Raw genomic sequence first — 12,426 nt, forward strand, 5'->3', positions numbered from 1 at the left:
CACGGTTCACTTTGGTTATTCAGCTACACATGCCACAGCAGAATTTCTGATCCACAGAAATAATCCAGTGCAGCCACTACAGTTGGTTTTGCTACAATTTAATCTTTATTTCAAAAATAAAATAGAATCCTCGTCTCCATCAGCTATACCAATGACTTTCCATGTAAACTCATACTGAAAATGATTCACTGGTTGATTTTGCACAGAAAAAGGATGTTAAAAAACTTAAACACATAACCACACATAAAATTTTTATATAAATATGATTTTACCTAATTGTAATTATATTACTAATAACCTTACATTAATAGAGTATCAGCCCAAAAGTATATCAACAGAGACTAGAACAAATAAGTAATGCATAAGTCATCATAATCTTTCTTTGATTACCTAAACTGGCTGCAGCAATCTGGTTTTGTAGGTCAGGTTTTCTTTGAAGTCCAACAGCTGTTCAGCCTTGCTGCACATACTTTGTATTAGCATGAAATGCTTTTGTAATGCAGCATTTGGGACAAGTTCCTCACACAGGGGGCAAAAAGCACATTAATCTTGCTCCTCAGAAGCTGATACTCAGGCACAGGTTTTCTGTCCTGGTCTTTAAAGGTCACTTTAAAGCTTGATTCTTGTTCCTTGCACTACCTTTGCTCCTTTCTTCCAAACGACCCACATTAAAAAAACCCACAAAACAACAACAAACCTAGAAAACACCATCTTTGAATATGGTGTTTCCTGCTTGTTCCTGGTATGAGCTGATCTGTTTGGCTATAAAAACACCCAACAGCTTAGTCACTGTCTCTTCAAAGTCTCAAATAGAAAAGTACAGGCAACACTAAATTAAATTAAATTAAAAGCTACGAGCTACAGTGTACAAAACCCTGCTTGGCATAAGCCAAAAGGCTCAGTGGTTAGATGTGGTGAGCAGAGAAGACACTCAGGTTGAGTTTTATAAATTCTGTCTTCTTGCAAATCCAGTTATAGAAGGATTGAATAACAGCCTCTCTTACCTAAATACCTGCTGGCACAAGCTTGTCCTACCTGGGTTCATTTGCACTGCAAAGATAACAAAGAACAGGGAAGAAATCAATTTTGGCACCACAGAGGTGGGAATGGTGATGAGTAGAGCTGTAGGAGGAATTTGCAGAGCTCCTGGGCTGATTTCCAGGGATGTGAAGGGGCTGTCTGAGTAAAGGAACTTCTCCAGCACAGGAAGGCAGCAAGAAGCTTTATCAGCAAAAAGGCCAAATTGCTTGTGAGTTACAAGATAAGGTAGAGATTTAAGATTCGCGCAAGGTCTGGAGCAGAAGCTATTTTATATTTTGCATGTCCAAATTAAATTACTTCTTTCTCCAGCTGCTCTTGGATCATGTTATTAACATCACTGTAGTAGCACTCTAAGCTGGCGAGGTGACAGCTGTGTGAGGACACTGGACATCACTCACTGCCTTTTTTGATTACAAATGACTGCTGGAAAAGGATCTGCATCCCAGATCAGCTTATAAAGTCAAATCTACTTTGAAAAAACGGTAATGTAGTTAATTAAACTTCCTTTCCTCCCCTATTTCTCTTGAATGAAGTAAAACTTTGATCTACAGCACTACAAGCCAAAGCCAGGATTCAAAATCATTCCTTTGGCACCTATCCAGTGTTTTCACATCAAAGTGCTGAGTGTGCAACCGCTGTCAGCAAGGTCAGGAGTCAGACTAAATCTGACATTTCTGAACTGTTAGCCTGGAAAATAGCACATAAATTCTAAGCAAAAGATCTCTGTGTTTATTGTCTTTCACCAAGCTCCAGGAAGCCTTTGTTTTCAACACATGTGAAATGTCAAGGCAAAAAAAAAGTGTCTGAAACACTGGGGCTTCGTGCAACTGCAGATGGCCAAATAAGCAGCCAGGTGTCTAAAATCTTTACATGTTCCTTTTTGAAACTTGGATGCTGTTACCAAAAAAATAAAAAAATAGTCCGAGGATGGCCAATCTGAACTGCAGGAACATTAAGTTAGCTGGAAAGAAAGTTTTAGATGCAACATGCTTTAGAACAATGTAGGAGCACCCATGTGGTGTAGGTACCTACAGCAAACCAAATTATAAGAAACATATCCCACCAAGCCACAGCTAAACTAAAACACACTATTATCAAAATAACTTAATAGATTTTGCTTTTAATTTGGTTTGATTCAAGCAACTTTTCTAAAAGAGTAAGTGCTGCTTCACTAAAATACATACACAGCAACCCAAGCATGTCAACAGCTTCTGCAATTCCCTGTCTCTGGAACTCTGCCTAATGGAGCTGGAAGTTTATTTCTCAAAAATATTATTGCTACAGAGGAGGTATCCAGAAACACCACACACATACATGCTGGAAGAATCCAGCTTCAACCAACTGCATTCTGCCCAGCAGAGTGAGCACAGCTTGCCCCTTGTTACCAAACAAGGTGTAGGAAGGAGTGAGGACACAAGTCTCTCATCAAGTGGGACAACTGCTGAGTTTAGATGATCTCCGAGGTCTTTGATGGGTTTATTCTTCTCAAAGAGGGAATTTAAGCCTAAATCCATAGGCAGAGATGCACAAGTTTTTAAAAACAAAGGTAAACGTCTTCCTTTTCTCCTCTCTCCCAGCTGTAGGAAGAGAAATTCTGTCTTGAAACTGGGAATGTGACACCTGTAGCTCTTCTGTGTGGTCAGAGCTCCCTCTGCAGTCAACCCAGCTGCACCAGTGACACCAGACCAGTCTCTCCCTGAACCCCGTGCTGTGAACTAGACAGAATACACCAAGTTCTCAAAAATCTCACGGAAAGCACCAGCTAGGCTGCGAGCCAGAGCTCAGCAAAGCCAGCAGAGGGATCTCCAACTCACTGGAAATCACTCAGCATGCTCTCCCCAGGACCTGGATCAGTGCCAGGGTTACAGAGGGCATGGGAAGAGATGCAGGAACCAGGACACCCAGAATCGCCCACTGAGCAGGGCTGGGTCAATCCTAAGTGTTCCCTTGTCAGCCGTTTTGGTGGTGTGGTCAAACCAGAGAATATGTCTGTCTCCAGGTGGGGACCACAGCCCAGACACCTCACTCCAGCACCAAGGGTGTAGGACCAATAAATAACTGTACTCAAACCTCAAGCTGTTTAATAAACAACCAAACAAAAAAACCTAGAGATATTGCAGGAAGAGAATCATGAAACAGGGCAAAAGGTGCCACAAGAGCCCATCAGCACAGGCTTTGGTGCTGTTTTGACACCTTTTTTTGGGTGGATTGTGGGGAGTGGAAAAGAGCTTAGGGTTGATGCTTTGCACTGGGGTGTTCAATGACAGCCCCACCTCCAGCTTCTGAGCAGCAGAAATGATACAACACAGCCCTTGAGTGCAGTTTTGTTCTGATTCACTCTTTATTTCAAAAAATAGAATCTGAACGCAAAAGAATCTTCCAGAAAGCAAGGAAAAACATTGTGAAAGGCAAAAGGATCATTTCAGTGTGCATCACTCCACCTTGCCACCACTGCATCCCGGGGAGCACCCAAACACCTCCTCAACCTGGCGGCAGCAAAAGGCACCTTTTCCCAGACCTGCCAGACTCAGAGGATTCCCTCACTTCACACAGCCTTGGATCAGTTTGCAAGGCCAGTGGGAGGCTGCTTTGCTGGCCCAGTAGCTGCCAACACTGTCAGACTCATATTTCACCTGTGCCAGAGCTGCTCAGACACAATGCCTCACCAAGCCATGCTTGAGGAACTCTACCAGCAATCACATTCCCCCCCATAAATCCCATTTTTCTCTGTGAGTGGTTGCTGCTTTCCCTTTATCCACTTCTTTATACTGCTGGCTCTGCTGGTACCAACACCCACATCTTCATCAGCTACAGCAGTAACTTGCCATGTCACTGAGGGCATGTCTGAAACTCTGATTTGTTTGTTTATTTGGTTTTGTTTTTTCTTAGGGTTTTGGTTTTTTTTTTGCATAGGAAAGGGAGTTGGAAATGCTGTAAAATCTTGCATAAAATCTTATGTTATAGCATCATTCTAAAGGTGTGTTATGTGAGAAACTTTTAAGAAACAAGAATGAAAACACCAAGAAAATCAAGGTGTTCTTTCAAGACCTTAATTCTTTGATTTTTTAAGACACAGCAAATCTGCTTTTCTAGGTTAGGTTTCCTTTGATGTACATCAACTGTCCAACCTCAGTGCAATTATTCTGAATTAGCATAAAATGATTTTGCGATGCAGTATTTGGCTAAGTTACCATTACTTGGTTAACAAAGCACAGGGAATTCTGCCTGCCCAGGCAGGGTCTGTGCTCTTCCCTCAGAGAAGCTCATTCTCAGGCCCATGGTTTCCATCCTGATCTTCACAGGGTCTTCTACAGGTTAATTCTTTCCCCCTGCACAAGCCGTGCTCGGAAGTTCCAAATATCCTTCAAAACAAAAATGAAACAAAAGAAAAAGCTTTGAGGGCCAGAAAAAACAGTGACCAGGATTCCAGTTTACAGAGATGGAAAGAGAGGATTACTTAGTTCTTATCATCTTGTGAAGATGAAATAAGAGCTGGGCACTCCTCTGGGAGAAAACTCCAACTCTGGTTAAAAAAATCCTTAAAGCTACACAAAAGCACAGAAACATGTCTGATGTTTGTATGGACAACCTCACTTCCACTCAGGAGAAGGAGAAGCCTCACTACACATCCCTTTGGACTTCACCATGCACCTAAATAACCCCAGGAATTGAAAGCCAGGCAAGCTGAGTGTTTACAGATATGTAGGATCAGGCTGGCAAAACACAGCCAGGCATCCCACCACACCCAGGCACACTGTGGGGGAAACAGGCAGACCACCACAAAAAAACCCAAACATGAAGAAGAAAGTCCTCCAGGAAGCTCCAGATATTGTAAAATGTGCATTTTAAAAGAAAAATGTTGCCTATTACATATTTACTTTACTGCCTTCATACTGGCTGCACACACTTGGGAACTGATGCAGATTAAGAAATTCAGAACATTTTCACCCCACTAACAAGGTTTATTTTTCTTTCAGTGGATCTCTGAAGAATTTACATTTGCTTTCTATTTTACTCAATGGTCTCAGTTATTCAGCAAGAGTCCATTAGTCCAACTTTTTTTTTTTTTGCGCAGATGTTATCACTGCTGACACACCTGCTTTAGCCTCAAGTCTAAACAACCAATGTGGGATTATATTTAACCAAAAAATTCTGTCTGTTATTGCAATCAGATGTGGCTACTTGTTTTAAAAGGAAAATCCACCCACAATTAGGAGGGGAAACTGTACGAACTGTGGACATACAAACTGCACAAGCACTGAATTTAGTGCAATGTCTTCTACTTTTGATTCGGGGCAAATGACCACATCTTTTTATTTATATGCAGAGCTTCAGGAGGAGCTTCTGGAGCTCAAAGGATGTAAAGAGGCTGCCAGAGAGCAAGGCATTATGAGGGAAAATGCCTCAAAACAGCCTGTCAGTCATCCTCTGAACATCAGGTCTTTTATCCTGCCAAGCACCTCTGCTTGGTACAGCCTGATCTGCCAAACTGGGCACAGCAAAGAGCACCAATCTGCCACACTAGAGACTTGGGAAAGGGAACTGACCTGGTTTGTAACAAGAGACACTGAGCCAAGTCTTACCTTGAGCTCCACAGAAACTGCATTGTATTTCTTGCGCACCATTTCCTCCAGCTCCTTCTCCAGGTGCTCCTGGGTCGTGTTCTTGACATCAATGTAGTGACAGTCTGAGCTGGCAAAGTGGCAGCTGATGCTCTGTGTGAGGAAATTGGACATCACTCACTGTCACTTCAACTACAGACAACTGCTGGAAAAAAACCTCGTGCATTCCAGATTGTGGACACATCACTCCTTCCCTACAGATCAGGTCAGCAAATTCCTTCCTCCTTTCCAAGCACTCCTGAGAATGTCCCCTTGGAGAAATACTCATGCTGCTGACATGCTCTTCTTCCTTCCCTTCTCTCCCACACTCCCTCAGCATGAGCTGTACTACTTGATCTCAGAATATCTGCAACTTGAGTGGGAATAGGGAAAGTCAGGGCTGGAGCAGACCTGTGTGTTCCATAAAGGTTCTTAGTTCCTGCACCCAGAGGGTCACAACAACCCACTTATTTTGAAACCAACAATAAACTGCCACAGGGGCTGAAAGAACAGACCACACAACAAGCAAACCAAAATATAAACAGAGCAGCCTGTGCTGCAGTGCCTGAATGAATCCCTTCTAAGACAGGACCAGGCCTCTGAAGGCCTCCAAAGTGCCTGTGTCAGTTAAATAATCATGACATGTGAACAAGTATTTTATAGAAAAATGGGTTAATAAATAAGTATTATTTAATGAATGATGGAGACTCCTGTTATCCAGAGATGGGACACCAAGAAGACAGGAAAGAAAATTAGGGAAGGTCCTCATATTTGGGACAGCTGAAAGGGAACTATTGGAAAATCAAGTACAGCCAGACAGGCTTCAAACATAGATTCAACATCTAATTTCTACTCCTGTTCTGTTTTTCTCAAGCAGCTGCACAGCATGCTCTTCTCACAGAAGACAGGTTTAAAAATAAAATAATAAAAAAGCAAGACAGTGCAGAAGCATATTAGGAAGATAAAAGCTCATTAAAACATTCATCCACATATTCATGAACTTGGAAAGGATTCAGAGGGGGTGGGGGATAAAAATAGAAAGGAGGATAGTTTGATAATTTTTTTTAAAGTCAAGAATATAAAAAACTGTATCAACAGATGTTTTCCTACCTTTCTGAAACCTGATGTCCTGTTTATCCCAGAGCCATGAATGAGCAGGGGATGGAAGAACACTGTGTCTCCCTTCTCCATGACAAGGTGAACCTTGGGAATCTTCTCATCCTCCTCAAGCAGCCCATGGAAAAGTTTGTTGGTTTTACCCTAGGAAAGAAAAAGGCTTAATTGAAATCACTCAACTAAAATTAGAGTAAGTGCTGATTTTCAGAGCACAGTAGGGCAATAGGGACAGCTCTGGATCTGCTTTCCCCTGGACAGAGTATTCCATATGCCAAGCCAAAAGTCTGACTGTTGCCTACAAGTCCTTCTACTTCAAGCCTGAGGTACAGAAAAATGATACTTTCTGTATTTTCTGCAGCTGGATTTGGACATTTAAGAACATTTCTCAGCTGGAGAGAACAGAAAAGAGCACTGGGGAATCCCACAAGGGTGGACTGATGCCCCTTCTGGAATGCAGCCTTCTGCTCCCAGTATAACCACCACCAATTACGGCAAGCCAGGAAATACCCACCCTGAAGAGGAAGATACCACTTGATATTTTATTCCATCCAGCTGTTTACTATCAAATTTCTTCTCTTTGGGACAGTACACATGCTACCAGGCAGGAACAAATTCACAGGAGGAGGCAGAGCCCTCAGACTTGGCAAGGGCTGTGGAAAACTGTGGCATGTGCTTATGCTGACATGCCATGACATGCTGGACATTTTCTAGGTGAAGGTGGGAACAGAGGCAAATCTATCTAGGCCACACAGAGTGAGGTCACCCAAGAAACTCTCTCCCAAATCAATGCCAGTATTTGGATAAATGCAAAAAAAAAAAATCTGAAAACCTCAGCTTTGACCCTGACAGCCCTTCCCAGCCAGAACACAGCCCCTTCCTGCACACCCTTCCCAAGCCCTCTGCGACACCTTACCTCCCAGTCTGGATAACCATGAGGCTTCAGGGTTGTCTTGTGTGTCCCTGGCTGCACGACCAGGCAGCCATTGTCCTGGTGAGCTCTCTCCATGGCAGTCCAGGCGCACACGATGCGGGAGGCAGGCCGGAACGGGAAATAGTGCAGGTCCTGATGCATGGGGTGCAGGAAAGTCTGTTTGTCTGCACACAGGTTCAGAAACCTTCAGCATCATCAAACGTGACACAGCCTTTTCCTTCCTGTTAAACCACTGCAGCACATCCTAAGGAGCTGCTGCTTCCCACTGGACACACTTGGTGTACTCAGTGCCTGCTCCTGTCCACCCCACCCCAAAATGGACCACGGTGGTGGCTTTTTGGTCAGCAATGGCACAGGGACACAGTGAAAGCCAGGAGCTTAGCTCTGTGACCTCTCAGAAGGCTCCTTTTGCTGGCCCTTCACCACCACCAACCAAGAGTTTCCACTATTCATTTTGGCTGCTCTCCAGTTTTGAGAACTTTAACCTGCACAGTGCTGCACAAATCTCCCCAGCACAATGATGTTCCAACAACTCGCTTGTCTGCAGGCACTGGATGTACTGCTGTGATGCAAGCAGAATCAACCCTATCTGTGCTGCACCCAGCTCATGTTTATTTAGCTTTCTCTTTAAAAAAAGGGGGGGAAAAATCTCAATTCATGGACTGCAGCCTCCCCAAACAGTCTCTACCCTAGAGGCTCTCTTCCATGAAGTCTAAACAAAAATAAATATTCTTGAAGTTTTGTTTGTTGTTTCTTTTCCCCCCACGGAAATGGAAACATCCTCCACACCAAAACAGCCTTTTATATATGATTTATATAATTATTTTGCCATTGATTTTGCTCCTTAAATAGATACAGTTAGGATATTTCCACTTGCATCATTTGCCATACTATTTAGACTTTGTGCAGCCTCAAAAACTCTCCTGAGTTTTCTCATATTATCTCATTAAGCCAAGGTAAAAAGAAAACAATCTATTACCAAAATGGCTTTTTAAATTTGGAAAGTTATTTGGGTTTAATTTTTTACAGCTTTTCTAAAATACTGAGTTTAAATCTTGCATAATCTATTCTAAATTTATTCTAAAATATTAAGTTTTAATCTTGCAACACAATAATTTATTTATTTTCCTCTAATCCAAGTTTTCCTTACCAGAATCTGGAAGTTTATTAATCAGCATGGTGTGCATTGCCATGATGTTTGGCCCCGTGAAGCACTCAACATATTTGAGGACCTACAGGGAAGAAAACATTAGAAAAAAAAATAGAAACATGAAAAACAAGAGGAAATATTTCTGAGGAAGCACTGGGAGCTGGATGTTTGGCTGAGGACTAGGGTACAGGAGGAGGTATGCAGGACAGGAGGCAGGATCTGGCACAGCACACAATGGGAATAGTGGGAGGAGGCCAAGAGGGAGGATGGTGCAGCAGGGAGGGGTGGAAAAGATGGGGAGGGAACTCCCACAGAGCTATGGCCATTGCCACACGAATACTGGCTGCAAGGATGGACCTGCCCAGGGACAAATGTTTCCCTGAACAAAACACATTCAGAACATGTTGCTGATCTGTCCCTCTAGCCTGACACCGCTTGGCCAAGCCACTTTCCTGACTGGCTCCACACCAGGGACAGAGCAGCACTGCTCTAAGTCTTCTGTCCTGACCTCCATCCATCCCAAGTTCATGTAGAACACTCTTAAAAGATGTGTTGATCTTCCTTCCCCACTTGTGTGCTCTTCAGGGTGACCTCTAGGGTCAGATATATTCATACAGGCTCCTCCACCACCTCCCTTTCTGATGAGATTTTACTGTCTCACCTCTGGCAGAGTGCAGTATCTGAACAGCTCTTCATCCTCCTGGAAGTCCTGCACTTTATTAACCACTTTTTCAGACTGACCAAACTGTGATCTCAGGGACTCATCTTTCATAATCATAACTCCTGGTGGCTTCACCTCTCTTTTACAGATCCTTGTGAACTCCTTCCTGCAAAGCAAAGGGAACATCCACATCGGGAGAATCCAGGGACCTCCAGCTTCCCAGAGCTCCCTTGGGATGCTGCTGCACACAGGCCACCCCCAGCACCTCACGCAAGTGCCATGTACCTGAAGCGCTCAATGTCCTCATCAGAAACGAGCTTCTTGATGACCAAATACCCATTGTCTTCATAGAACTGCCTCTGCTCAGTGGTCAGGAGATTGTTGTCCAGGGTGTAGCTGGGATGGAGAGCAGGGACACATTAACAGTGTCTAGTGATCAACATGTGTGCTTGGGGGAAAAAAGAACTGAGCTCTGAAGGTTGCTTTGCTTTTATCTCTACAAGGAAGATGGAGCTTACCAGAACTTCCCTGAATGAGGAACAACACTGACTTGGGCTGATGTAGGAACACTTATCTGGGATGGAAATTAAGGAATATACAATCAAGCAAAATAGATTAGAACATTAACTACAGGCATGAGTCCTAGATTGTACAATGCTGTTAAAGGGAGGTGCTGTACGGGACACTCACTTCATGTTCTTGTTTATTTGACTTCTAAAACAATAAGTATTCTAAAAATAATAATTAAAAAACCCCAAACCCTAAAATAATAAACTAATAGGGGAAAACCTGAGGTTTCACATTCTAATGTGGGGGTGCAAACTCTCACCTTCTCTCCAGTTACAGCAGAGATCAGGTCCCTCCCAAATGAAAGAGACAGCAGGAAAAGAAGAGAGCTTTGGGCTTGTGCTCCACTTCAATTTATTTCAACAGGTTTAAAAAAACCCATTTTTTTTCTCTTATGCAGAGACACATTCTCATCAACAGGGCAATTAAACCCCACACACTAAAGACGCCACTTACACAAGAGCTTTGTGCATGGTATTAAAGTTCATGACCAAAAAAGAGCATTTTCATGCAGATCTTCTGGCCTGCACAAGCATGTTCACTTCAGGGTTTTATGAAAGCCACTGACTTACCTCCACTGCTCATAAAAGCACAAATGCTTCAGGAATAAGAAATAGGTTTCATCACAGCAGCTGTGTCTGTGGTCCCCACACCAGGAACCTTAGATACTATCTGGTCAGTAGTCACATACGGTGGGAGAAGAACAACACATGCAAAAATGTGTGGAAAATATGAGCCAGAAGGAGGAAAAGTTGCTGGGAACTGGATGGAAGACAGACAGAAGGAGAAGAACATGGGGAAACCAGCTGGCAACCACCACAGCAGGTTCCAAAGCAAGGAATTCCTCAGCTGAAGGCACTAGTGCTCCACACACCACATTTCATGACCCACTTCAGTGAAAATGGGACTCCTGACCATTCAGGCTCCTAAATGTCCACTGACAGCTGATGGACACACAGGCACTGACTAAACCCCAACTGTGGTGTCCTCCTCAGCACCTCCACTTCCCAAAATGGGGGGACAGCAGACAAGCCCAACAGGTGCCAGACTTCATTTCAGCACCTTCCTCCCAGGCTTTGCAGTGCCTCTTCCTCTCACTGGTTTTGCTCTTGACACTTTGCAACACTCAAGTCTGGGTTGCTTGGACAACTGAAACCAAGAGGCGCAGAGTTTAAAACAAAACCATTGATCTGATGTACAATATATCAAATTAATCTATTCTTATTAGATTCTGTCATTTACTTTATCCACATACCTTCCTGGCTCCATCCCAGCTTAGTCATGTTTTTGTCCAAAGCCATTTGCATCAAGATCTGGATTTAAAAACAAACAGCTTGTGCAGCACCTCTCCCTACCTCCTTTTTTTTTATAACCAGGGTGTTTTTCCTAGCATTTATTTCTAATTTTGTGGTCCTACTTGTGATGGCAGTCTGAGTCAACAACAATCCATCTGTCGTCATATTTTTAATTGATTTGAAGACTCCTACATCCTGTTTGATCACATCCTTTTCTATTTATTATAATTCACAGCATTCTGCTCTGCGAAACAGCAGTTTTGGTTTTTTTTTAAAGTAACGTTTATGACAGCAGCTTTAAAAATATTCTCAGCAAGCAGTCTCCACTGAACTTTTGGAACCATGGGACAGATCAACACAAAAACTTCTACTCTGTTTTCCTCTGCCTGATGTTGGCAGCCTACAACACTTCCACCTCAGTTCCCACTCACAAACCAAACCTTGATGTTTTTCCTGCTGCTGCTCTACCAGTCAAGTCTGTTATGTAACTTTTAAGTCATGCAGAGTTTATCTCCCCTAACCCTTTGAACGTCTAGGAGGAAAACCTGCAGCAGGGAAGCCCCTGGGCAGTGCTGGGGGGTTGTGCTTTGGGGCTGCCAAGATGCTCATCCCAGCTCCCCACGGCTTGCTGGGCTGAAGCTCAGGGAGTGTTTTTGGGGTAGATCGGGTGCTGACCTCAAAATCCCGTCAGGGCTGACAGGGAAGCGCTACCCTCGACACCACAACACAGGGCAGGACTCTCCCTGTGTCCTGCCCCGGCTGGTGTTCCTGCAGGACAAACCACGGACCCGCAAGGGCGCGGGGAGCGAGGGGCGAAGCGCCGGGCCGGGGGAAGCGGAGCGCCGACCCACAGGGCGCCAAGGTGCTGCTGCCTCCCCTTCCCGACCCCACAGCAGAAAGGATACAGGAGCCGAGGCTGCTCCCGGCCGCGGAGAGAGGTGCCGCAGGATAGTGTCCAGCCGGGCCGCCGAGCGCTCCCCGAGCCGCTCCCCGAGCCGCTCCATGGCGCCCGGGCGGCCTCGGCGCTGTCCCGGCCGGGGCGGAGCTGGGCCGCCGCATGCTCA

At 44.3% G+C, this 12,426-nt stretch overlaps 1 protein-coding gene across 1 annotated transcript; it reads right to left on the reverse strand.

Annotated features, from left to right (window-relative positions):
• Positions 1-3,358: 3,358 nt before the first annotated feature.
• Positions 3,359-12,426, reverse strand: PHYH (phytanoyl-CoA 2-hydroxylase). Its single transcript, XM_085082936.1, has 9 exons — positions 12,268-12,426; positions 10,019-10,074; positions 9,786-9,896; positions 9,501-9,666; positions 8,840-8,921; positions 7,672-7,853; positions 6,753-6,902; positions 5,625-5,756; positions 3,359-4,403 (listed from the first exon to the last, which is right to left on the reverse strand). Exons 1-9 carry the CDS (start codon positions 12,364-12,366, stop codon positions 4,350-4,352), a joined length of 1,032 nt encoding a protein of 343 aa, XP_084939062.1. The 5' UTR covers positions 12,367-12,426; the 3' UTR covers positions 3,359-4,349.

This window comes from Lichenostomus cassidix, chromosome 1Aa (assembly GCF_008360975.1).
Source record: "Lichenostomus cassidix isolate B80296 chromosome 1Aa, HeHo_3.0, whole genome shotgun sequence".
NCBI classification, from domain to species: Eukaryota; Metazoa; Chordata; class Aves; order Passeriformes; family Meliphagidae; genus Lichenostomus; species Lichenostomus cassidix.

Bases quoted from the DNA above. Each gene is read 5' to 3' on its own strand.
- PHYH (XM_085082936.1), bottom strand. From the start codon at position 12,366: ATGGAGCGGCTCGGGGAGCGGCTCGGGGAGCGCTCGGCGGCCCGGCTG. The intron at 10,075-12,267 runs GTATCCTTTCTG...TTTCCATCCCAG, and splicing joins CGGGAGCAGCCTCGGCTCCT to ATAAGTGTTCCTACATCAGC. The intron at 9,667-9,785 runs GTACATGGCACT...TTTGCTTTGCAG, and splicing joins GAGGACATTGAGCGCTTCAG to GAAGGAGTTCACAAGGATCT.